The sequence below is a fragment of the Staurois parvus genome, unplaced genomic scaffold (assembly GCF_062004578.1).
Source record: "Staurois parvus isolate SC_StPar_1 unplaced genomic scaffold, SC_StPar_1.0 ptg001955l, whole genome shotgun sequence".
In the NCBI taxonomy this organism is placed as follows: Eukaryota; Metazoa; Chordata; class Amphibia; order Anura; family Ranidae; genus Staurois; species Staurois parvus.
The window spans coordinates 151787-177334 of NW_028319751.1; the positions used below are offsets into that span (position 1 = coordinate 151787).

The window sequence follows — 25548 nt, forward strand, 5'->3', positions numbered from 1 at the left end:
CAGGGGTAAAATTATATTTCCAGGGAAACAGCACTGCAAAGCAGGAGGGAAAAGTATTATTTCCCAATATAATGTGCTACTGTGCCAGATATGTCAGGGACATTTCTAGAAACACCAGGATATTGAGCTAGGAATGGTAGTGATGGTATACAGAAATATCTGCAGGTCCAAGTCCCATGGTAGTACTACAAAAAAAACTACTATTTGCATTTGCCCTACTGAGACAGAGATGTGGGTTACATTGGGTATCCACAAGAATAATATATTTCTCTCAATCAAACAGACATCTTCAGCTAAAAAGTAAAGAAGAAGAAAAAAAAAAAATACAGCACATGAGAAACATATGAACAGAGGGAAGGGGGTCTGTTTCCGGTACTATATTCCAATATATAGACTTTACATGCAAATCAGACCATGGGACATCCTCAAGCATTGAATGAGAAAGGTGGGCATCAACATGGCAAACAGACCCAACCCAACTGCTGCTACAAGAACCCTGAGGCTGAGAGCTGCATCTCCAGAGGATTGGACGTCCACCTGGAGAACGTGAAAAAGATACGAACAGAAAACCAGGTGATAGCCTTTCAAAGCTGGGCAAGAGGCTTGATTTCTACCAACCTGGTGACGTAAACATGTATAAGTGCAGGAGGTGCATTATGGTGAAAGATCCTAAGACAAGCTGTTTTATCCACCTAGCAATGGTGGCTCTTGAAGCAGGATGTTCATTGTGAGGTCCTGAGGACATAAAGGAAGTCAAATCTGCCTTATAAAAGTTGTAGCTTTTACGTAAGCAGATGACTCTGGCCATATTCAGACAGTGAAGTGCAATCTCCTTTGGGTGATTAGAAGCAGGACACAAGGGAAAAAAGTTTTGTTTTCATTGAAGATGAAGGCTGCGACCACCTTAGGAAGAAAGCAGGGTCTTGGGCATACTACTTTGTCACCGTGAAGAATAAGGAATGGCTCCTTACAAGAGAGTCGCCTTGCAGAAGAGGTCAGGATTCTGTCTGCTCCAGTTTTAGTAAATCCTCCCCAATGTCTTTGTGCTATCTTGCAAAATTTAAATTATTGCATTTTTTTTCAAAACACTTAGTTCAGCATCTCAAATAAATTATTGCAATCATGCTGTGACATGATTATATGAAGATGATGTAATAATGTGAGCCAACAACCGGGAAAACCATAACTAATGAATGGAAATACCTACAAACATCTAACAGTAAAGGTGTCAACAGAAAAAGGATAAAAGGCCATCCACAAACTACTTACTGAGTGATTGAAAGCAGCATTAATAATATATCAAGACTCAGCATCTTTACCGGATAGAGAAAATTCTGTCAAAAATTTCAGATATTTACTTTTATAATACATAGGGTAAAATACAGCATTTTATTAATTTGCATGCACTGCTGCAGCTTTTGAGCCTGTTCCTATGAAGTGGCCATGCCATATTTTTACTCTTTCGGGCCTTCACCAATTTCAATTGATTTGTAATTTCTGCTATTATCTTTTTGCGTTTTTTCAAGAAAGATAAACAATATGAATGGCTTGTGTACATGTGGAAAATGTTATAATCGTCATTTTATCAGGACATACAGAGCGTTATTATGCTATATATACTTACACACGTTATATTTTTTTCCCACATTTTAAAGTGGTTGTGACAGCAAGCGGTCACAGCCAGTCAGCCAATGAAGAGAGAGGGGGCAGGGCCAAGCTGCGGCTCCATGTGTGACTGGACACACAGAGCAGCAAGTGCCCCCATAGCAAGCTGCTTGCTGTGGGGACACCCAACGGGAAAGAGGGGCCAGGACAGCCTGTGGGGGATCCGAGAAGAGGAGGATCCGGGCTGCTCTGTGCAAAACCACTGCACACAGCAGGTAAGTATAAACATGTTTGTTATTTTCCAAAAAAAAAAAAAAAAGAACCTTTAGAATTGCTTTAAGGAGGAAGGTGTTTTTCTCCATTTTGATTTTATGCACATGAAAAGTACACTGTTTTTGTAAAGTTTTAGATTAAAGTTAACATCAAGTCTGGTTTGTCTAGATAAGAATGAGCATTACAATTCTATATCACAGGTTTGTGATCTAAAAAAAAACAAATCTGAAATAAATTGTGCACACTTCAATGGGTATTTGATTCTCTAAATGAGATTGGCATTTGCTGCATGAAGCACAGTAATTTTGGGGATTTGGGAAATACTGGTTTCAGCAAAGAAATAGAACACTATTGCATTGATCTGTTGCTGTAGGAGATCATGGCTGCCAACGCACATAAAGTGCAAATGATGCCATAAATAACATCAAATCACAATTCAAACACAATGTGCAGGCACTTGGTTCCAGTGTGCTACAGAACAATCTAACTGAATGCAGTGTATCAGCATTCCTAGGCCAAGAGCTGATCTTTCCAGCTCCTGGCTTACTACAGGACTGTGGCTATTAATGACAGCAAGTGACAAAAAAAACACCTACACCCATTACAGTTGTTGGGAGTTTAAAAAGTCACTTGGCAAAATAAGTGTAATTCCAGCTCAGTTTTTGCACTGCCATTTCACCCAGGGTCAATCCTTTGTGTTGGAGCCAATATATGCAGAGGATATCAATACTAGGCAGCAAAACCGGAGTATACACAGGCTACTAAGTAGCGGTTACTGGTGCAAGGGAGGTTGATGCCATTGTATACAACCGTCATGTGACCTGCTGTGATTGGTCACAGCAGGTCACATGGTACCAGCAACGGGAGCCGGTACTCGGATCTGTCATCGGCCGTGTCCCAGGTGCACGGCCGGTGACAGATCGCACTGCTGCGCCGCTCTGCATTAGCGCAAACGGCGCATGTGCGGGAGCACGCCAAATGGCGTGCACCCGGAATGCAGATACACATCTGAAGCCGCCAAACGGCCATTGGCCGGGCGGCTAATGGTTAAAGGTCCTGGAGTGGCCTAGCCAGCCTCCAGACCTTAATCTACCATTCAATTTTTAGACTGATCATTTCTTTGTGAGTGGACGAATATTCAAAATCAGCAGCTGATCAAATACTTATTTCCTTCACTGTATGCACAGAATATCAATACTAGGCAACAAAACCAGAGTATACACAGGCTACTAAGAAGCGGTTACTTATGCGAGGGAGGTTGATGTACACAGAGGGTGCTTTTGGGTTAACTTAAACCTTAAAATAATGATACAATAATACTTTTCTCCTCTGGACAACGCATGGTTAATACTCCTCTGGCTTTAATATTTTGTGGCTACATCTTATACATTACCATTACTGTTTGCAAACAGGATTGCAAATTGGAACCATACTTGATATAATCTCCAGTTAAAAATATATTGGGGCTATGTTCACTCACATTTATCCATGATATGCCAACAAATCTGGAGATTTAGCAATTTACCCATTATACATCCTTGTCAACTGTGTATGGGACTGACCCGAGTTTAATATTAGTCTAGCAGGCTGTGCATTAATTAAAAACCTAGTGGCCACTCTTTCTATCCCTATCTGTCCTCTTCGGCTGTCCCTCTCTGCTTTGATTGGTACCCAATTGGTTTAATATGAATATGCGATAATTATCTTATATGTGTATCACTTTGATCCAAGATAAAATTTAATTGCTCTTTAGACATGACCCATGACACCTTTTAATGTGTGTGTTTATGTTTTCAGTGTGTATTAGCTTTTAACCAATTAATCAATACATTGAATTTAGTCAAAGATATCTGTTGGTACAGAGAATTTTGTTTATAATTTTTCATTTTTGATATAGGATTCAGAAAATTTCTCTAGGGTTGAGGTGTTGAGCCAAATCCATACTTTTTAAGTGAGAGATTTTTGGTGTTCATTTTTAAGGAGTGCTACCCTTCCCTTTCTATACTTGTAACTGAGTGATACCTGGTAGGATCATGAATTTTTAGATTTTTCTCTGTACAATAATAGGTGTCTACAGGCAACCTCGAACCATGGTGGAGGTTCCTTGCAAGTCTGGTGCTGCATTTTTGCAAATGAAGTTGGAGATTTGGTCGGGATCAATGGTGACCTCAAATTGAGAAATACAGGCGATACTTAACCATCATTCCATATCATCAGGGAGATGTGCAACTGATCCCAAATTTATTGTGCAGTAGTTTACTTTCCATTTTGTTATTTGATATATATATATATATATATATATATATATATATATATATATACACACACACACACACACATACATACATACATACATACACGCACGCACACACATATAAATATACACACACACTATATTGCCACCACATTGCCATTCCCATAAAAGTATTGGGACACCTGTCCATGGCCACAGGTGTATAAAATCAAGCACCTAGACATGCAGACTGCTTCTACAAACATTGTGAAAGAACGGGTCGCTCTCAGCAGCTCAGTGAATTCAAGCGTGGTACTGTGATAGGTGCAATAAGTCCATCCGTGAAATTTCCTTGCTACTAAATATTCAACTGTTAGTGGTAATATAACAAAGTGGAAGCAACTGGGAGCAACAGCAACTCAGCCACGTAAAATGACGGAGTGGGGTCAGTATATGCTGAAGGGTACAGAAGTCACCAATTGTCTGGAGAGTCAATAGTTAAAGACCTCCAAACTTCATGTGGCCTTCAGATTAGCACAACAATAGTGTACAGAGAGTGTCACGGAATGGGTTTCCATGGCCAAGCAGCTGCATCCAAGCCTTACATCACAAAGTACAATGCAAAGCGTCAGATGCCGCGTTGTAAAGCACGCCACCACTGGGCTCTAGAGCAGTGGAGACTTGTTCTGTGGAGTGACGAATCACGCTTCTCTGTCTACAGGCAATCCGATAGACGTGTTTGGATTTGGTGATTGCCAGGAGTACTTTTCTGACTGCATTGTGTCCAGTGTAAAGCTTGGTGGAGGGGGGATTATGGTGTGGGGTTGTTTTACAGGGGTTGGACTTGGCCCCTTAGTTCCAGTGAAGGGAACTCTTAAGGCATCAGCACACCAAGACATTTTGGACAATTTCATGCTCCCAACTTTGTGGAAAGAGTTTGGGGATGGCCCTTTCCTGTTTCAACATGACTATGCACCAGTGCACAAAGCAAGGGCCACAAAGACATGGATGAGCAAGTTTGGGGTGGAGGAACCTCAACCCAATAGAACACCTTTGGGATGAATTCGAGCGGAGACTGTGAGCCAGGCCTTCTCATCCAACATCAGTGCCTGGCCTCACAAATGCGCTTCTGGAAGAATGGTCAAACATTCCCATATTTACACTCCTGTCCTTGTGGACAGCCCTCCCAGAAGAGTTGAAGCTGTTATAGCTGCAAAGGGTGGGCCAACTCAATATTGAACCCTACGGACTAAGACTGGGATGCCATTAAAGTAATAGTGTGTGTGTGTGTGTGTGTGTTCAGTTAGGTCCATATATATTTGGGCACAGACACAATTTTTTTTTTTTTCAGGTATTTACCAAAACATAATCAAGCTATAATTATATAATGGATATAATCAACTCCAGACCTTTTACCTGCTTAATTGATGAAGAAATAACAGAGGAGTAGCCCACACCTGGTCATGAAACAGTTTTTGATTCAATTGTCTAATTACTTTTGGTTCTCTGAAAAAGGGGGATGGCTACTATTAAGAGCTGTAATTTCTAAACCCTGCCACTAATTTGGATGTACATATCCTTAAATTAAACCTGAGAGTGAGCAGTTTCAGCCCATATCCATTATATAACTATAGCTTGAATATGTTTTGGTCAATACCGGAAAAATACTAAAATTGTGCCTGTGTCCAAATACATATGGACCTAACTGTATATACACAAACACACACATATATATATATATATATATATATATATACATACATACATACACACACACACACACATACACACATATATACACACACACACATTACATACACACTCAGATGACAAATGGAGCAAAAATTACATTTTCTCATTAAGCTACCTTCTGGTGTTGTATCTGCCACTTTTGTAAATCCAGGGGTTGTACTTTTGAAAATCTTCACTCTTCCTCCTCCCACAACCACTTCAGGTCCAAGTAAACACACAAGTGCAGCCAAGCCACGTAAGGTTACTGCCACCAGCAAATCACTGGTGTCACGCAAACCCAAGAGAACCTAATAAAAAGAACAGTAGTTAACCAATCCTTGTCACAGACAGAGGGAGAGAAAGGCAAGCAGAATAAATATATTGAATTACTTTTTTTCCCTCCACACAGAGAGGTGCATAACCATGCTACGCATGTACTGCTCCAGGATAAATAATATAAGGAGGAAAAGGAGAGGCACACTCAGAAAATTATATGTGAGAAAGGTTTCCAAAAGCTCTGCTGGTTACACAGAGAAACTGCTACAGACTCGTCAGACTGAGCTGTCCAGTAAGGCATCAGTCAGTGCAATGAGTCAAGCATTTGTATTGATGCACAGTCTTGAGTCACTGCCCTGATTCACTTGTGCATAAATTTCAGCTTGAGCCATTGTGCTCTATAAAGCACAGTCTTTACATCAAAAAAGAAAAGGGAGAATCAGTAAAACATAAGTAGAATAAAGCTCCACCTGTTGCCTGAAAAAAAAGAATGCAAATTATTCATATGCAATATTTCATATTCACTTCACTAAAACATTTTAAGTGTTAGTTCACCTTTACAGAAAAAAAAAAAGACATAAAAAAGGTGAACACTGTGCACCCTCAACACCCCCCTGGTCCTCGCTGTACTTACCTCCAGGGATGCTGAGCTAATTGGTACCCATGCAGTCGGTCTAACAGTATGGGTATTTGAAATCACCACTCTTCTGCCGTGCTTCCAGGATGGATCAGAGCGATGCTCATTGATCAGTGCCATCACAGAGCATCGCTCTGATCCATCCTGGAAGCACTGCACAGAAAAGAGGGAGATGATCAGGGGTTTCAAACTACCGGACTGCTGTCAGCTCAGCATCCTCAGAGGCAAGTACAGCAAGGACTAGGGGAGCAGCCAGGGCGTACTGTGTTAGGTGTCCTTTACATTTTTTCTGTAAAGGGGAATACTTTAAATATGTTAATAAAGTAAGATTTTACGTGCAAAATATTTCTTTTAATGAAACAGCAATACTTACTTGTGGAAGGATAATATCTTTCAGTTCTTTTAAAGTGAAAAGTTCTCCATAAGCATCAATATGGGTTAGTAACACCACTCGTACATGTTCTTCATGAACTTCAAACATTTTCATCAACACTGGGATGACTCTGGTCTGGAATAGAGGTGGGGACAGGAGACAATCTTCACGGTTTCTCCCCATAATATCTGTATTAAAATGTGAGATTTATCCATTAGAGTAAAGAAACTGTGTTTTTGAAATACAATTTGCACAAAGTTATCAGCTGCATGGGGAAATGCTGCTTTTTAAGTATTTTGCTATGCTGACATCCTGTTCACAAGCAATGGAAAGAAAAAGAACAATGTTCATCATTCAGCAGCTGTAGTTTTGCATACATTTTATGAAAGTGTGAGATGTGTTTTTCTATTCTGTCCCTATCCTTTCCTATATCTGACTTAAGATTGGATTAGCAGAAACAAGTAGACAGTGAGAGAGGGTGAGGATCAGTCACTCCATGTACACAGTCAGATGTGTGTAAAAATACAGTTACAGCCAGTTTGATCTACTGAGCTCTAAAACAGGTTTACTTTAAGAGAGCAGCTAGGAACTGACAGGTAAACATGTGAAATGCATAAAACACATACTGTGATATAAGCATAATGTAACACCTACTAACCCATAATGAAGAAAAAGCCTTAACTGGTAAACATACCTTAAGTGTAACCAAATTCAAGCAGGCCACTAACACAGCCATGCTCATTTGGGTATTGAAAAATTCTGACAATCCTGCTAAATTTGGAGGTCTGTTCATAATGATTAAAATTACCTCTTTTTGGTCTCAGAAGATGGGGCAGAAAGCTCTTTACTGCCATAGGCTCAGCAAATACAAATGGATTTAGCAACAGAGGGACCAATCGGGAGGAGATGAGCTCTTCTGGCAAAGTTGACACTCTGTCCAAAAGAAACCTATACAAGACCAAATCATATACTGCATGTTTTAATGCATTTATATGCATCTACGTAAAATATTATAAAACACTACTTTAAGCAAGACAAAATAAAACTGTGCAGTTTATAGTAAAATTAATGCACTGGGATCATATCATGAATTTGTTACACACTGTAAATTTGCAACCTTACCCAGAGCTGATTTTTTTTTTCCCAACATGTGTTGGTACAGAGACAAGATCTCTTCTTTGTATCCTCTGAACTACCCTTTCCACTTTGGCTATACCTCCAAATCAGGCATTTCTTGAATCACCCGAACAATAGGGTGATGTTTCTTACTCTTTGAAAAGTTACGTTTAAGCCTAGGTTCACAGTGATGTGGTGCAAGTTGAATCCGTTTTGCTGTGCAACTTCAGGAACAGTTCCAGAGCAAGCTGGTACTGGAATCTCCTAGATTGCACAGCATGCTGTTCCCATTCAAGTCTGTGGAGCTACAAATCGCACTGCACTAAACTCACACAGAACCCTTTTTCAAATCGCATCAGATTTGCACTGCATATACACTATATTATCAAAAGTAATGGGATGCCTGCCTTTACATGAACTTTAATGGCATCCCAGTCTTAGTTCGTAGGGTTCAATATTGAGTTGGCCCACCCTTTGCAGCTATAACAGCTTCAACCCTTCTGAGAATGCTGTCCACAAGGACAGGAGTGTGTCTATGGGAATGTTTGACCATTCTTCAAGAAGCACATTTGTGAGGTCAGGCACTGATGTTGGATGAGAAGGCCTGGCTCGCAGTCTCCGCTCTAATTCATCACAAAGGTGTTCTATCAGGTTGAGGTCATGTTGAAACAGGAAGAGGCCATCCCCAAATTGTTTCCACAATGTTGGGAGCATGAAATTGTCCAAAATGTCTTGGTAGGGCCTCCATAGAAACTCATATTCTTTCACCTGTCATGCAATTCCATGCTTTCTGGAAGGGATCAGAAATCGCATCAGTGTGAACCAGGGCAAACACAAACTGCTCAAAGCCCCTCATCTCCAGCATATCTGATACTTTAATTAGAGATTCACTAGTCAATACCACAGCGATCATCAAGGCCTGGGAAACCGATGTGGGAGAATCCCTTGATAAGCAGGAATGAGAAAAAATTTTCTTGACGATCCATAAAGGTTCGCTAAAAGTGACCGTGGAGGAACATGACTACAAAATATTCGATAGATGGCATGTAACTCCTGTTTGTGAGTATGGAATTTTCATAGATCCAATAAGTGCTGATAGTGGTAATGCACTGTGTTTTGCTACTTTTGTGTCACCTTATCAAATACATAAAAAAACACATAAGATATAAAGAAAAAAAAAAAGTTAAAATAAGCCAAATACCAAGAGTCCAGTGTATCTTTACCGTGTCCATGCTTATTTAAAGTGTCCAAACATTAAAAAATCCAGCAAGTGCTAAAAAACATGTAATCAATGCTTCCGGTTGCTGATCTTATATCCGTGCTCCAGTGATCCACCACCAACACACCAAAGAACTCACAAACTTTATATGACCACCCACTACAGGTAAGTCACATAACGCTTATTGTACAGAGATTGCCACCGTCCACATCCAGCCCGGCCCAGCCACTTCTCCTCTCTTCTTCACCTTTTTAATCTTCATCTTCTGTCATTTTCTGTAAAATGCAATACAACATGGCAATTTGGAAGCTTTCTGCACACTGTGCCTTCGGAAATCTGGAAATCCTCCTCACTACCCCAGAATCATCAGCTGTTCATCCTTACTGGCCAGTTTGGCAGGTCATCATTGTGATGTGCCAATAAGAATGTGCGGGAGGTGGAAGGGGGCAGGTACCTTTGTATTTAAAAGTTAAAACATCCATTCTGTCGGGGCTTCAGTTTCTTATTATGTGATTCAGAGGTACGGTTGCTTCATTAAGTCTGGGTCCATACTAATGCGGTGTGGGACACTGCATGTAATTCGCACAGAAATCGTACTGCATTCCTGTACGAATTACATGCAATGTCTGTGCGGTGCGATTTGAGCCATACATTTTGTATGGCTCAGAACGCATCACATCCACAAAAAAAAAGCTGCAGGACTCTTATCTGCACCTGAATCGCATCACATGGGTGTTCTCACAACAATGGCAATCTCTCTAGCAATCGCCTTGTGTTTTGCAACCTATTTCGGGGTGTCCTTAATTTATCATTGAGACCCACACCAGATCGCATGAACGCCATGCGACTGCAATGCGGGAAACGCACAGGATTAACAGTGTTTCCTGCACCACATCAGTGTGAACCCGGGCTTAACGTTGACTTTAAAACAACAATGACCTTTAAAAACCAATCCGCCCTAATAGAGATTTATTTAAAAACATGCAGAGTTGTCAGTGCAAACTTATCAGACTGGTTAGAATTAAACGTTTCCCTCTGCTGGGGTTAGGCCCCTCCCTGCCAGCCAGCATGACACACAACTGAAAAGTTTAGGAAACTGATCACAGATCTAAGAGCAGCAACTGAAAGCATGGATTACACAGTTTATAATATTGTTGAAGTTTTTAATGCATGGACATTTTACAGATACACAGGACTTTCAATATTTGCGATTCTCCCCCCCCCCCCCTCCCCTCTCTTTCGCTCTCTCCTCTCTCTCTCTCTTTTTTATTTATTTGATAAGGTGATTATTTGCATATACTCTAAATGCCGATATAGAGCATTCTAATACAGATGCTCTCATTTGTGTGGGAAATTCCAGAGCTGGTGTATAAAAATTACTGGATATAACTCCTGTTCAATCACAGGATTGATCCATAAACGTAGGACCGATGCTGGATGTGCAGTTCCATGGAGGGTACGCTACTACACTTTTGAAGGATCTGCCCCACCCTACATAAGTACTGGACTGAGGTTCACACCATTATTTCTACTATTATTTCTTGATTTCTGCTAGACCCAACACTGCTCCAGCATTTGACAATCATGGGCCACTCATTCCATAAATCTCTTGCAATGCACATGGTTATTATCGCACGAACGTGTATACAGACTGTTTGGAAAACACAACTTGTCTCAACACTAAAACACTGCTTTTTTAAGATTGAACAGAATGGGTGCAATGGGGGAGTTGATTTATACTTCTCAAGATAGGCTAACGACATATCATAAAACTTTGTTAGATCCACTTCAAAATTACCTCTGCATATTCTTAAATGAGGTCTACTGACCATACCTACAGAGCTCATTCGCCTTCATAAGTATTCACTTCTGACACATATGACAGCAATAGACCTGGCATAGAAGTCTGCATCTCTTCCACCAAATGACTTAGGACCTACCCTGGTGGCAGCTCTCTGTCCCCTTATGGCTCCTGGTGCACTTTCCTTCCCAGCAATACAAACCCCGCCGCTCCTTCCCCCCATATCCTGGAGAGGGTGTGAATAAATACTTGCACATTTTTTGCCTCAACTTATATTTTAGCAAAGCAAAAGTGTGAGGGATGGAGATCATTCTGTCTGTTTACAGTGGTTCAAAAGGCTTTTACCTTAATACACTCCCTGCATTAAGGTAACATGCCTCACGTGTTGTATTGCCCTCTCTCCTCCCTTTATACACACCAAAGTTCTATCTCAATCAAGCCCTGAGCCTATCTGCAGTCCTTTTCTCTCCTCACAGGCCCAGAGACATTGGCTACTGATGCTGTCAATCAGACCCTGTGAGGAGAGACCAGAGGCGGGGCTGAGTCACGCTGTGCGTAACACACCACCAGCATTTGGCTTTCTAATGGCCAAAGCACAGAGGAAATAACATTTCTAATGTGATCAAACGTTTGGCAGTCACTAATACTTAATTACTCATTTTGCAATATCAAAGCACCCCAGGTTTCAGAAATATTAGGAAACTGATGGAGATCAGGAGAGGTATGCAGGCAATCTATGCTATTCTGGGAAGAATTCCTCTCACTACCTGTTGAGCCTACTAGAGAGGAAATGAAGGGAACTAATGACCCTTGAGGCCAACAGCCAAAAGCCTACCCATAAAAATGAATAGGGAATCTAATGTGTATGCACGACCTGGCCAGGAAATTGTCCACGGAGAGGCTGATAGAGCACCCAGCAGCACATCAGCAATGATCTCAGTGAATTGTGGACTGAACAGGTAACTATGTCATTTAAGATAAGCCATTAAAGCAGTATTAACCCCCACAAAATGCAATAAATTCTAAGGTGTGGTAACTGCATTAGTTTTCTTTTTTTTTCACCTAGTGATCTGGCCAGCAAGTCTGTTATTTTCCAACTTACTTTAACCACTTTCCCTCCAAAGGATTTACCCCCCTCCTGACCAGGCCATTTTTTGCAATACAGCGCTGCATTATTTTAACTGAAAATTGTGCAGTCATGCTTTTTTCCCACAAGTATTGCTTTCTTTCAGTGGTATTTGATCACCTTTGCATTTTTTCAATTTTTTTTTGCACTATAAACAAAAAAAAGAACGACAATTTTGAAAAAAAAACCCAAAAAAACCCAAAACAATATTTCTGACTTTTTGCTATAAAACATATCCAGTAAAACATTTTTTAAAAAAATCTAATTTCTTCATAAATTTAGGTCTAAATGTATTCTACTACATGTCTTTGCTAAAATAAATCCCAATACATGTAAATTAATTGGTTTATGTGAAAGTTATAGTGTCTACAAATGGCAGTATATAAACTGGAAATTTTTTTTTGTTTTTATACCAGTAATGGAGGCGATCAGCGACTTATAGCAGGACCAAGGTGGGTATTCTGACACTGGGTGGAAACTAACTAACTGCCACTGACATCCCAATGACACTAATACTAATGCTAATAAAAAAGCACTGACACTGTACTAATGACACTGGGCAAGAAAGGGTTAACTGTGTGCTGTTTTACATGATGTGCTGTGTGCGTTTTACTAGGGAGACATGCTGGTTTGTATTTCTCTACTGTGCACAGAAATACACATCAGCATGTCCTTGCTGGCAGGAGAGCGACCTGTGTTGTTTACACACAGGTCTCTCCCGTCAGCTTTCCCCAATGATCGCTGGGTGCCGGCGGGGAATCTCCAGCCAGGACACGGTGACGGACATCCCTAGCTGCCAATGGCGGTGCGAGTAGGGCGACATATACGCACCCTACCCGAAAATTCAAATCATGTACATATACGTGATTTTGCGCAGCCATGCCACCCTGTAGCAGTAGTTCTACTAAAGGGCAGCGGGTAAGGGGTTAAAAGACCAAGCTGTTCTGCAGATGTAGCAGTTAGAGGGTTGAGAGAACCTGTTTACCACAGCCAGAGGTTCTTGCAAAAGGAAAAAAAAAGCAGTTTGCTGTAACTGCTTAAAATGTGTTAGCTGGAGCTCAGCTTCAATTTGTTAGTCAATTCCATGTAAATCTGCAGGTTGAACATTATCTTTCCCCCAGACTGACATTGCTGCTGTTCAAAGGTGTCTACTTTACCACTTTATCCAGAATGCAGACACCTGGGGACAGAAACTGTGTTACTGAGCTGGATCACCAAAGGAGATGAGAAAAAAAAAAAGCTGCCACCACATCTAAAGCTGGGTAAACAGGTACTGAAATTCTGCTACTTCAGCTGATGGCTGCAAATGCTAATTTGCTAATTTGTGTATTCTAACGGGTGGGGAGTCCCTACATTCAGATTCAAAGACACAGCAGGAGAGATCCCTGCACCACATCAATAGTGTAGATGCAGGGATCTGTCAGGTTTTTTGTTTCATTCAACCTGGTTAAAAAACAAAACAAAAAAAATTCAGTGTGTATACCCTGCTTAGGAAATGATGATCTGCAATATGTTACAGTTTTGTTTTTTACTTTGATACCGCTTTAATGCCTAGAAATGAAAATACCATAGAACTAGAACTAAACCCTCTACGATTGTACTCACTTGAAAAATTCATTCTTCTCCTCTTCACTTTTTACAGTTAAACTTTCCAGGAAGTTGACAATTTCCAGAAAATCATTCCTATTTAAAACATTAAAAGTGTGTGGGTGGGGAGGGGGAAGGGGGACAAACATACATTTTTACATACACATTTATAATTGTATATATTACACACACACAATGTATATACAAGCACACACCACACGTTGGTTATTTGATGTGCAAGCCCAATTTACCAACTCCTGCAGCCCACCTCATAGTTAAGAGTGGGGATGCGCAATTAAATATATTCAACCAATTTCTTTGACTTTCTAAACCTAAAAAAAAAAATCACAATATTTGCCTTCTTTGTTTTGTTAAAGTGTTACTAAACCCACAACAGTAAAATCAGTCTGTATATGCAATAAATCATGCTTGCTATACTCACTGCGGAACCTAAGAGGTTAATCCTCTGCATTGAGTAAAAAGGATGTTTGATTCTGTCTACTCTGATCCTCCCCTTTTTCCACGTTCCCCATTTCATCTCCTGATAGTACACAGCCTCAGGGACATTCTGCACATGCTCAGTTTGGTGTTTACTGCTAGTTTTTTTTTCTTGGGTGAGTGCATGTGATCAGCACAGGGCCAATCGGCGCTGTAGGGAGAGAGGGTCTGGAGTCGTGCAGCCTCATAGGACAATGGAAGGAGAATGAAAACATCTCCCACAAGATTAGCCAGTGCTCTCCTGGACACTGATAGAAGTCACAAGACTGTTATATACAGCTGATGAGAAAAGGTATTTAGCAGTTTATATTTACTGAAATAATTGCATATCCGTGTTCTGTGTACTGTTGAAGACCGGATATAGTGAATGCAGGGTCCTGGGTTTTGTAACACTTTAAGAAATAGGTGTCTCATTCCTAAAGTTGCAGGATGTTAAACTATTTCATCCCTGCACACAAAAACTCATACATCTGACAACTAGTTTTTTTGTTTTTTATTTTTTTGTTCTTTTACCTCAAACTGAGGCTTAGGATCATGATGTCACTAGACAGGTATGACCAGCAGCCAAACTATGTAATTGCTGATTATGTGATCACTATGACAGCTAGTCAGCGCTGACAGTGCTTTTTGTACATAAAGCTACCTACTGTAGTACGTAGTCTCACTAATCTTTCTGTCAGATCAGTATTACCTGTGGCAAAATAACTGAAACAACAAGAATATTTTTAATTGTTCTGACCATGACTGGAAAGTTAAAAAAAACAACAACAACAACAAAAAAAAAAACACAACACTATCTTTGTATGGCAGCAAACAATGCCTCTCTTCTAAAAGTGATAATGACTTGCCAGTTGGACAGCCTAAAACAAAGAACCAGACACCCATGTCTACAAAGCATGGAAACATTGATCATGAGAAAGCATAAAATGATGGACAGGAAATACTTATGACAACATGAGCAAACCAAACAGTATGGCTCAAGATTCATTCTGGATCAGGCAGATTCAAGGTTAGAGGATGTCCAGATATAATCAGCAGTTCTGGCAGTCAATATGAGATTTGGTCAAGGACTTTTTCCCTTAGTTTTTCTTTATTAAAAAGGCATGTATATTTTGAAAGTGTCAATTTAAAAAATGGCATAGTCCTACAAAAAGATCCGCTTTAATCAGTAACTTACATACCTAAAATAGTCATGGGAGAGTAAAGTCGACAGAGCAGGCCGGAGCTCTGGTTCAGGGTTTAAAAGACAGTTCTTGACAGTGTTCTTGAAGCTAGAGAGAACATCGGCTAAAAATAAAATTATACCAATTTGTTAAGCAATGTAGCCACCAAAAAAGTTATTTACTTCTTTATGAAAATTTTAAAGGGAACCTACTTTGATCTTTCACATGCGTCAGCAGATTTTCCACCAGTCGTCCAAATAAAAAAGCGTCTCGAGCATGGCTTAATGACACTGGCACGACCCCAAACTCAGCCGACTGGAAAGAAATATAACACCGCATTAGATATACAAAAGAAAAGTGTATTTAATAAAATTAATAATTATAAATCCTAAACGTGGAGATTTCTAGAATTGAATTAGACAGCAAGATAAACTAAATCTTGACTTACAAACTGCAGCACTGTTTAGATCAGCGGTTCTCAACCTGTGGGTCGCGACCCCTTTGGGGGTCAAACGACCCTTTCACAGGGGTCGCCTAAGACCATCGGCAACCACGTATTTCCGATGGTCTTAGGAACCAAGACACCGCTCCTCTATCCGTCTCCAGGCGGGTCCGGTGTCTTCATTTCCCTGGACCACGATGTGTGGGCAGAATGACATGCTGCCCCTGTCATCTGGCCTCACACCCAGGATCACTCAAGAGCCCCGCCTCCTCGCCGGTGATTGGCCGCCGGAACTGTAGCTCAGGAGAGGCACACAGGTGGCCAATCACCAGCGAGGAGGTGGAGCTTGGATCATAGGAGCCAAACAGCAGCGCGAAGATCAAAGAAGATCGAGTGAGGGAGCTGCCGGAGCGAGTGAAGAGGAGGAGAGTGGCCGGAGAAGGAAGACAGCTGACCGGTAAGTGTCTGTACCGTGCAGATGGTGCTGCTGCAGCCAGGTATGCTGGTTGTAGATGGGAGAGAGCGAGCCCAAGCTGGAGCAGGGGTCAGCAAGGTAAATATCATTGGTGTCAGTGGGAGGAATAGTTCCCCATCATTGGTGTCACTAATATCAACGATGGGGCACTATTCCTCCCCCCACTGACAGCAACAATGGGGCACTATTCCTCCTCCCACTGACAGCAACGATGGGGCACTATTCCTCCCCCCACTGACAGCAACGATGGGGCACTATTCCTCCCCCCACTGACACCAATAATGGGGCACTATTCCTCCCCCCCCCCCCACTGACACCAATGATGGGGCACTATTCCCCCCAACACTGACATCAATGATGGGGCACTATTCCCCCACCCCAACCGACACCAATGATGGGGCACTATTCCTCCCGCACCGACACCAATGATGGGGCACTATTCCTCTCACTGATACCAATGATGGGGCACTATTCCTCCCACTGATACCAATTATAGGGCACTACTCCTCCCACTGATACCAATGATGGGGTACTATTCCTCCCACTGATACCAATGATGGGGCACTATTCCTCCCACTGATACCAATGATGGGGCACTATTCTTCCCACTGATACCAATGATGGGGCACTATTCCTCCCTCTGATGCCAATGATGGGGCACTATTCCTCTCACTGATACCAATGATGGGACACTATTCCTCCCTCTGATACATGCTTTAATTATGTTCAATTTGTAACAATGAAAATACATCCTGCATATCAGATATCTACATCACAATTCATAATAGTATTAGCAAAATTACAGTTATGAAGTAATAACGAAAATAATTTTATGGTTGGGTGTCACCACAACATGAGGAACTGTATTAAAGGGTCGCGGCATTAGGAAGGTTGAGAACCACTGGTATAGATAGATAGATAGATGTCAAACATATAGCAATACTTAATTTTCAATAATCATTGGGCACTCACACTGGCCTGGCTCTGTAAGCCTGCACAGCTAAGTCAGCAAGCAGGCAGGTAGGGCTACTTTATTGCAAAAGAGACTGCGCACATCTCTTCTGCAATAAAAGTCTGCCTTCTTTCTGTTTCCTAACATCAAAACTTCAGTTCTGCTTTAAACTATATAAAAGTGACAACAAAAAGATTATTAGCAAAAAAGTTGGGAGTTATCCTATGATGCACTCTGGGGGAGATTTACTAAAACTGGAGAACTCAGAATCTGGTGAAGCTGTGCATGGTAGCCAATCAGCTTCAAACTTCAGTTTGTTCAATTAAGTTTTGATAATAAAATCTGGAAGCTGATTGGTTTCTATGCACAGCTGCACCAGATTTTGCCTGCTAAAATATTTTTAAATCTCCGCCATTGTGTATCCAGTTGAAATGCTCCCTTTTCTTCGTGTTGAAAAAGCTGTTAAAACAGAAAAGGATGTGTTTATGTATACCAAAAATATCTATTAAGGGAACATTTACACCTGCATTTTGGCCACAGCGTCCAGGGGCAATCACTTGCAGGTCATCGCTGCATTTGAGTGGCTGCAATAAACTGCGGGAGTTGACAGCGGCACATTGCCTTCAATGAGACTGCCTCTAATTACCTGGAACTCCTCCTTTTTTAGATTTGTTAATCACACAGCATATGAAAAGCTAACAGCTCAAAAACGTTAACAAGGGAGGCTCCAAGAGACTACAGAGCTGCCTGAAGCTAGAATCACCTGAGGCATGACCTTCCAAATGCTACAACTTAAAGCTGTAGTAAACTCAGTAGTTCACAATCCTGGTAGATACAGATCCACACTGCAATCCACGGTACAATATAACCAGACATGGTACAACACCATTCGAGGGCCTTTACTTCTATTGCAGCCGATATTTTATTTCTTCAGATGCTGTTGGAGTTGGCGTCACCTTTAAAGAAGCCTCTCAATGCTATTTCCAACCCAATTTATGCCCTTCAACTACATCACCACAGCAATCTCGCATATGTGCAGTACAATATAGCAAAGCCTAGTGAAAATACTCTAAGCTCTCATGGCACTTAGCTACAATGCCAGGAAGTGAGGACCAGGTCACATCGTTATACACATTCAAGAGCACAGTCATTGTCAGTCAGCATGTCATCAATGCTACACATGCGCAAGTGATATAATCACACCGAGAACAGGGCAAAATCTTCAAAAGTGTTTACAGGAACCTACTTGTAAGTCTTATATTAAAAAGTTTTAAATGGAGCTAGAGTAAAGAAGTAAACTTTACTTCCACTTTAACAAACGTGTGAACCAAAGACCAGGTGGTAGCCTTCCAATCCTGAAAAACACCTTGAAAAACCTACAGATAAAAAAGGGACTTTAAATGTGCCCCAAAAAATAGTACAGCAAAAAATAAACAAAGGTAGGTCTTTAACTTATATTTTTAGAAAACAAAAATGTATATATATGGATTCATTTATGTGCAAAACCCACAAACATGTACCAGCCAAAGCTCCTCCAGCAGTATGGACACAAGTATCTTTCAGGTCTAATGAACCAATTCCTTGGAATTGATTGTACATATTTCAATGCCCATCCTGAGGAAGTGGTATTCTACCACAAAACATGTCAACGTTTTTGGCCACTTATGGTGTTGGTGTTAACATATAGAAGAAATAGATCAAATGTGTCACTACATATGTTTTTAGGTACACATGTAAAATTTTATTATGTTGATAGTTTTCAATAGTTTTTTTATTCTACAAATGTAATTTAAAGACCATTTGTTATTTGTATATGTTTGTTTATTTTGGGATAAATGTAAAGTCCCATTTTAATCTGTAGGTTTTTCGAGGTACTTTGATTTTGGGATGGTGCTCATACACATAAGAATTTAGCTATAGACTCAAATTCAATATTTCTGAACTTGCTCTAAATCTAAGAAACCAAAGCCTAATGCTGAAAAGACCATAAAGCACTAATTGACATGGTCAAGTGCACATTGAATAGTGAAACCTTGCCCTTGAGGTCATAGGCTTGAATACGGAGTTTATAAATCCACCCAGCAATATTGTGGGTAGCACAGTGGCTAAATGCTTAGCACTTTCACCTGGCAGCACTAGGGTCGTGGTCTGAATCCCAACCACAGCACCACCTGCCTGGAGTGTGCATGTTCAGAATTCCCTTTACCTTGACTAAGGCCTTAGTTCCAGCTGAAGAAAAACGGCCCCAAAGCATGATGCTGCCACCACCATGCTTCACTGTGGGTATGGAGTTAGGGACCGTAGATTATATGCTCCTTGAGGGTTAGGGACTGATGTGAATGTACAATATATATATATATATATATACATACATACACACACACACACACACACACACACACACACATACATACAGTAGGGATTGAAAGTTTGGGCACCCCAGCTAAAAATTTGTATTAATGTGCATAAAGAAGCCAAGGAAAGATGGAAAAATCTCCAAAAGGCATCAAATTACAGATTAGACATTCTTATAATATGTCAACAAAAGTTAGATTTTATTTCCATCATTTACACTTTCAAAATAACAGAAAACAAAAAAATGGCGTCTGCAAAAATTTTGGCACCCTGCAGAATTTATAGCACTGCCCCCTTTGCAAAGCTGAGACCTGCCAGTGTCATGGATTGTTCTCAATCATCGTCTGGGAAGACCAGGTTATGTCAATCTCAAAGGTTTTAAATGCCCAGACTCATCTGACCTTGCCCCAACAATCAGCACCATGGGTTCTTCTAAGCAGTTATCTAGAAAACTGAAACTGAAAATAGTTGACGCGCACAAAGCTGGAGAAGGCTATAAGAAGATAACAAAGCATTTTCAGATGTCAATATTCTCTGTTTGGAATGTAATTAAGAAATGGCAGTCATCAGGAACAGTGGAAGTTAAAGCAAGATCTGGAAGACCAAGAAAAATATCAGACAGAACAGCTCGCAGGATTGTTAGAAAAACAATTCAAAACCCACGTTTGACTGCACGATCCCTCCAGAAAGATCTGGCAGACACTGGAGTTGTGGTACACTATTCCACTATAAAGAGATACTTGTACAAATATGGTCTTCATGGAAGAGTCATCAGAAGAAAACCTCTTCTACGTCCTCACCACAAAAATCATTGTTTGAACTTTGCAAATGAACATATAGACAAGCCTGATGCATTTTGGAAACAAGTTCTGTGGACCGATGAGGTTAAAATTGAACTTTTTGGCCAGAATGAGCAAAGGTACGTTTGGAGAAGAAGGGGCACAGAATTTAATGAAAAGAACCTCTGTCCAACTGTTAAGCATGGAGTTGGATCAATCATGCTTTGGGGTTGTGTTGCAGCCAGTGGCACAGGGAACATCTCACGAGTAAAAGGAAAAATGGATTCAATAAAATTTCAGCAAATTTTGCATGGTAACTTGATGCCATCTGTGAAAAAGCTGAAGTTAAAGAGAGGATGGCTTCTACAAATGGATAATGATCCTAAACACACCTCGAAATCCACGGGGGATTACATCAAGAGGCATAAACTGAAGGTTTTTCCATGGCCTTCACAATCTCCTGACCTCAACATAATTGAAAATCTATGGATAGACCTTAAAAGAGCAGTGCGTGACAGACAGCCCAGAAATCTCAAAGAACTGGAAGACTTTTGTAAGTAAGAATGGGCAAAGATACCTCAAACAAGAATTGAAAGACTCTTGGCTGGCTACAAAAAGCATTTACAAGCTGTGATACTTGCCAAAGGGGGCAGTACAAGATATTAACTCTGCAGGGTGCCCAAACGTTTGCAGACGCCATTTTTTTGTTTTCTGTTATTTTGAAAGTGTAAATGATGGAAATAAAATCTAACTTTTGTTGACATATTATAAGAATGTCTAATCTGTAATTTGATGCCTTTTGGAGATTTTTCCATCTTTCCTTGGCTTCTTTATGACATTAATACAAATTTTCTAGCTGGGGTGCCCAAACTTTCGATCCCCACTGTACATATATATATATACATACATACACACACAGTGGATATTAAAAGACTACACACACCTGTTAAAATGTCAGGTTTCTGTGTAAACAAATTAGACAAAGATACATTATTTCACAACTTTTTCCACCTTTAATGTAATCTATAAAATGTACAACTCAGTTGTAAAGCAAACTGAAATCTTTTAGGTGGAGGGAAGTAAAAATAAAAATATACGGTTGCATAAGTGTGCACACCCTTAAACTAATACTTTGTTGAAGCACCTTTTGATTTGATTCCAGCACTCAGTCTTTTTGGGTATGAGTCTATCAGCATGGCACATCTTGACTTGGCAATATTTGACCACTCTTCCTCGCAAATACACTCCAAATCTGTCAGATTGCGAGGGCATCTCCTGTGCACAGTCCTCTTCAGATCACCCCAGATTCAGGTCTGGGCTCTGGCTGGGCCATTCCAAAACTTTCACCTTCTTCCAGTGAAGCCATTCCTTTGTTGATTTGGATGTATGCTTTGGGTCGTTGTCATGCTGAAAGATGAAGTTCCTCTTCATGTTCAACTTTCTAGCAGAAGCCTGAAGGGTTTGTGCCAATATTGACTGGTATTTGGAACTGTTCAGAATTCCCTCTACCTTGACTAAGGCCTTAGTTCCAGCTGAAGAAAAACAGTCCCAAAGCATGATGCTGCCACCACCATGCTTCACTGTGGGTATGGAGTTCTTTTGGTGACGTGTAGTGTTGTTTTTTTGTTCAAACGTACCTTTTGGAAATATGGTTAAAAAGTTCAACCTTGGTTTCATCAGACGCTCTGACTTCCAACACTGACCCTTGGCATGACTGGTACACTTGGCATCATCCATGAAGTTCTCTGCCCCTGGCTGGACCTCTGTTGTCTCCTTTCCTGCAGTCGGCGATCGATCTGTATGGCCAGATCGATTAAACCTTCCAAGGAGTCTGGAATTCCTGTTCTCGCCAACTCATCCTTCAGTGGTTCTGACAGTCCCAACCGGAACTGGTGGCGTAAAGCTGCATCATTCCACTGTGTGTCTCCACTCCTTTGCCTGAACTCAGCAGCATAGTCCTCCGCTTCCCGGCATCCCTGTTGTAATGAATAGAGGGCTGCTTCGGCCGAGGCGGCTCGATGCGGGTCATCGTACAGTTGTGCCATCGCCTTAAAGAATGTGGCGACAGTATTTAAATGTGGGTGGTGGGCCTCCATCAGGCGATGAGCCCATCCCTGGGGCTCACCCTGCAGCAAGGATATGACAAATCCTACCTTCACCGATTCGGAAAAGAAGGTCCGGGGTTGCAGGTCAAAGTACAGCTGGCAGGAATTTTGGAAGGCCCTGAACTTCCTTCAGTCCCCACTGAACCACTCAGGGGTCGGTGCTCTTGGCTCTGGTGGGGGGATGTTAAATGCTGCTCCAACTGCAGAACCCGCTGCACTCGTGGTTGGAGGCGTACCCACTGGGCCTGGAGTTGTGGGTGCTGGTGCGGCCAGGTTCTGGACCTGTCCCTCCAGGTGCTTGTATCCCTCTTCCAGGGTCTTCACTGCCCGTGTGAGTGCCAACAGATGTTGGCACATCTCTTCCCAGGGTGAAGGTCCTCCTCCACACTCTGACATGGCCGTATGGTTCTGTCAGGGATCCTGCAGCGGTAGCCTCTAGCACTCCACAGACCGGAATCCCCCAAGGCGCGGAATCTAAGCTCTGACCTGCTTGTTCACCAGAGCCCCTGATGGTGGGGATGGACTTGGAGCAGGCCGAGACCAGGGCGCGGCCCCTGGGTTCACCCAGCTGTGGTAGAGGCACCGTTGAAGGTGTATAGCGGGTAAGAGTCTGATGTGAGGAGGTAACTGAAGCAGCGTCGGGCAGGCCGGGTCGGTAACAGTGGTGGCGGTGTAGTACAGAATCAGCAGGCAGAGGGATAAACAGGTCACAAGCTGGGTTCATCAACAGGAGTTCAGAACGTGCGGGGTTAAGCATGAGAATGGTCAGACAAAGCCAGGAATCAGGACAGGAGACGGACAGCAAATCAGGGTCAGGCAGGGTCGGCAACAAACAAACAATCTACTCTCAGGAACACAGATAAGACCATACGCAATTGAGCATTGCAAGAGCCAGGTTTAAATAGCCCGCTTGACTCCTGACAGGCGCTCCTGGGTCCCAGTGCTTGCCCGGCGCCGTCATTGGTGACAGGCACGCCTGGGTCCTAGTGCCCGCCTACCTGCATGTTTTGTCAGGACTCTACACATGTGCAGATTCGATCGCCGCGGCGATCTCATTCCCTGACATTGCCCCCCCCCCCCCTTACGGGCAGCCTCCGGATGCCCAACCGGTTTCTCCTTTGAGGCTGGTTGTGAAGGAATTCCCACATTAATCTGGGGGCATGGACATTCTGGGCAGGTTCCCACGAATTTTCCTCCGTCCCATAGCCTTTCCACTTGATTAAATAGTGTACCTGACCACCCCTCCTCCTACAATCCAAAATTGCTTCCACCTCAAATTCTTCCTCCCCACTGACGTCTATGGCTTCTGGAGGTCTAGACCTGTGGTCTAAAAAGGGGTCTGGAACCACAGGCTTCAACAACGATACATGGAAGACTGGGTGTATCTTGAGGGATTCAGAGAGAGCCAACTTAAACGCTACTTCGTTAATCTTACGTTCTACCTGGAAGGGCCCCACAAACTTGGGTGCCAATTTTCTGGATGGGCAAGTCAGTTTTAGGTTGACCGTTGATAACTAAACCCAATCCCCAGGATGTATAGCCAATTCTCCCTTTCTCCTCCTGTCACAGAACCTTTTACTGTCCTCTTGGGCATTAGCCTTTGTCTCTTGTAGTAGCTTGTTATTGGTAGTGAAGAATTCTAAGGTGTCCTGAGCTGCCGGCACTGAGTTCTCAGGAACCAGGTCTGGCAGGAAGGTAGGGTGAAACCCATAATTAGCGAAAAACGGGGATTGGTTGGTGGCGGAATGATTCGCATTGTTATATGTGAATTCCGCCATTGGTAGAAGTGTCAGCCAGTCATCGTGCTGGAAAGATGTATAGCATCTCAGATACTGCTCAAGCGTTTGATTAGTACGCTCTGTCTGCCTGTTTGTCTGGGGGTGATATGCTGATGAGAAAGATAACTTAATCTCCAGCCCTTCACATAATGCTTTCCAGAATCTGGAAGTAAACTGTACTCCACGGTCCGAGACAATCTCTTTTGGCACTCCGTGCAACCTCACAATCTCTTTAATAAATACTTGGGCTGTTTCGGAGGCCGACGGTGTCTTGGCTAGTGGAAGAAAATGGGCCATTTTAGACAGGCGGTCCACCACCACAAAGATCACGATGTGGTCTCGTGAGGGTGGCAATTCAACAATAAAGTCTGTTCTTTGACCCAGGATGATACGTTATGTGAAGACTAAAACAGTGCCCATCTGGCCTGGCGTGGACGGAGGCGTTTGGCTGTTTTTAAATACTCCAGGTTTTTGTGGTCAGTACAGACCAGAATGGGGTGTAGGGCCCCCTCTAGCAGAAATCGCCATTCCTCCAGAGCTGTCTTAATGGCCAGTAACTCCCTATCCCCAATATCGTAGTTCCTTTCAGACGGGGATAGCTTCCTGGAGAAAAAAGCCACTGGATGCATTAGCTCCTTGGCCCCCACCCTCTGTGACAATACTGCCCCTACAGCCACTTCCGATGCATCTACCTCTAGTATGTAGGGTAGGGATGCGTCAGGGTGGCTCAGAATGGGAGCCGTTGTGAATAGCGGTTTCAATGCGTCAAAAGCTGCTTGTGCAGCTGGAGTCCATTGGAAACAAACTCCTACCTTGGTTAGCTGGGTAATGGGCGCTACCAGGCCTGAGAAGTTCTTTATGAATTTTCTGTAAAAATTGGCGAATCCAATAAATCTCTGAACTCCCTTCTTATCCGTGGCGGCAGGCCATTACAGGATGGCCGAGATCTTTTGTGGGTCCATAGCGATCCCCGTAGTGGAGATTATTAAACCAAGAAATGAAATGCTTTCCTGTTCAAAGCAGC

The 25548-nt window shown here is 42.1% G+C and overlaps 1 protein-coding gene across 3 annotated transcripts in view; it reads right to left on the minus strand.

Moving 5' to 3' along the window:
- The window catches only part of SCYL3 (SCY1 like pseudokinase 3), a 102584-nt gene that overhangs the window by 29039 nt on the left and 47997 nt on the right, over positions 1-25548 (minus strand). For all 3 annotated transcript variants that reach the window (XM_089664580.1, XM_089664581.1, XM_089664582.1), the window contains exons 4-9: positions 15851-15953; positions 15657-15762; positions 13996-14073; positions 7937-8076; positions 7129-7316; positions 5979-6150 (exon numbers count right to left, since the gene is read on the minus strand). In XM_089664580.1, the coding sequence (XP_089520706.1) occupies positions 5979-6150; positions 7129-7316; positions 7937-8076; positions 13996-14073; positions 15657-15762; positions 15851-15953 (787 nt within the window). The remainder of the gene's footprint in view (positions 1-5978; positions 6151-7128; positions 7317-7936; positions 8077-13995; positions 14074-15656; positions 15763-15850; positions 15954-25548) is intronic.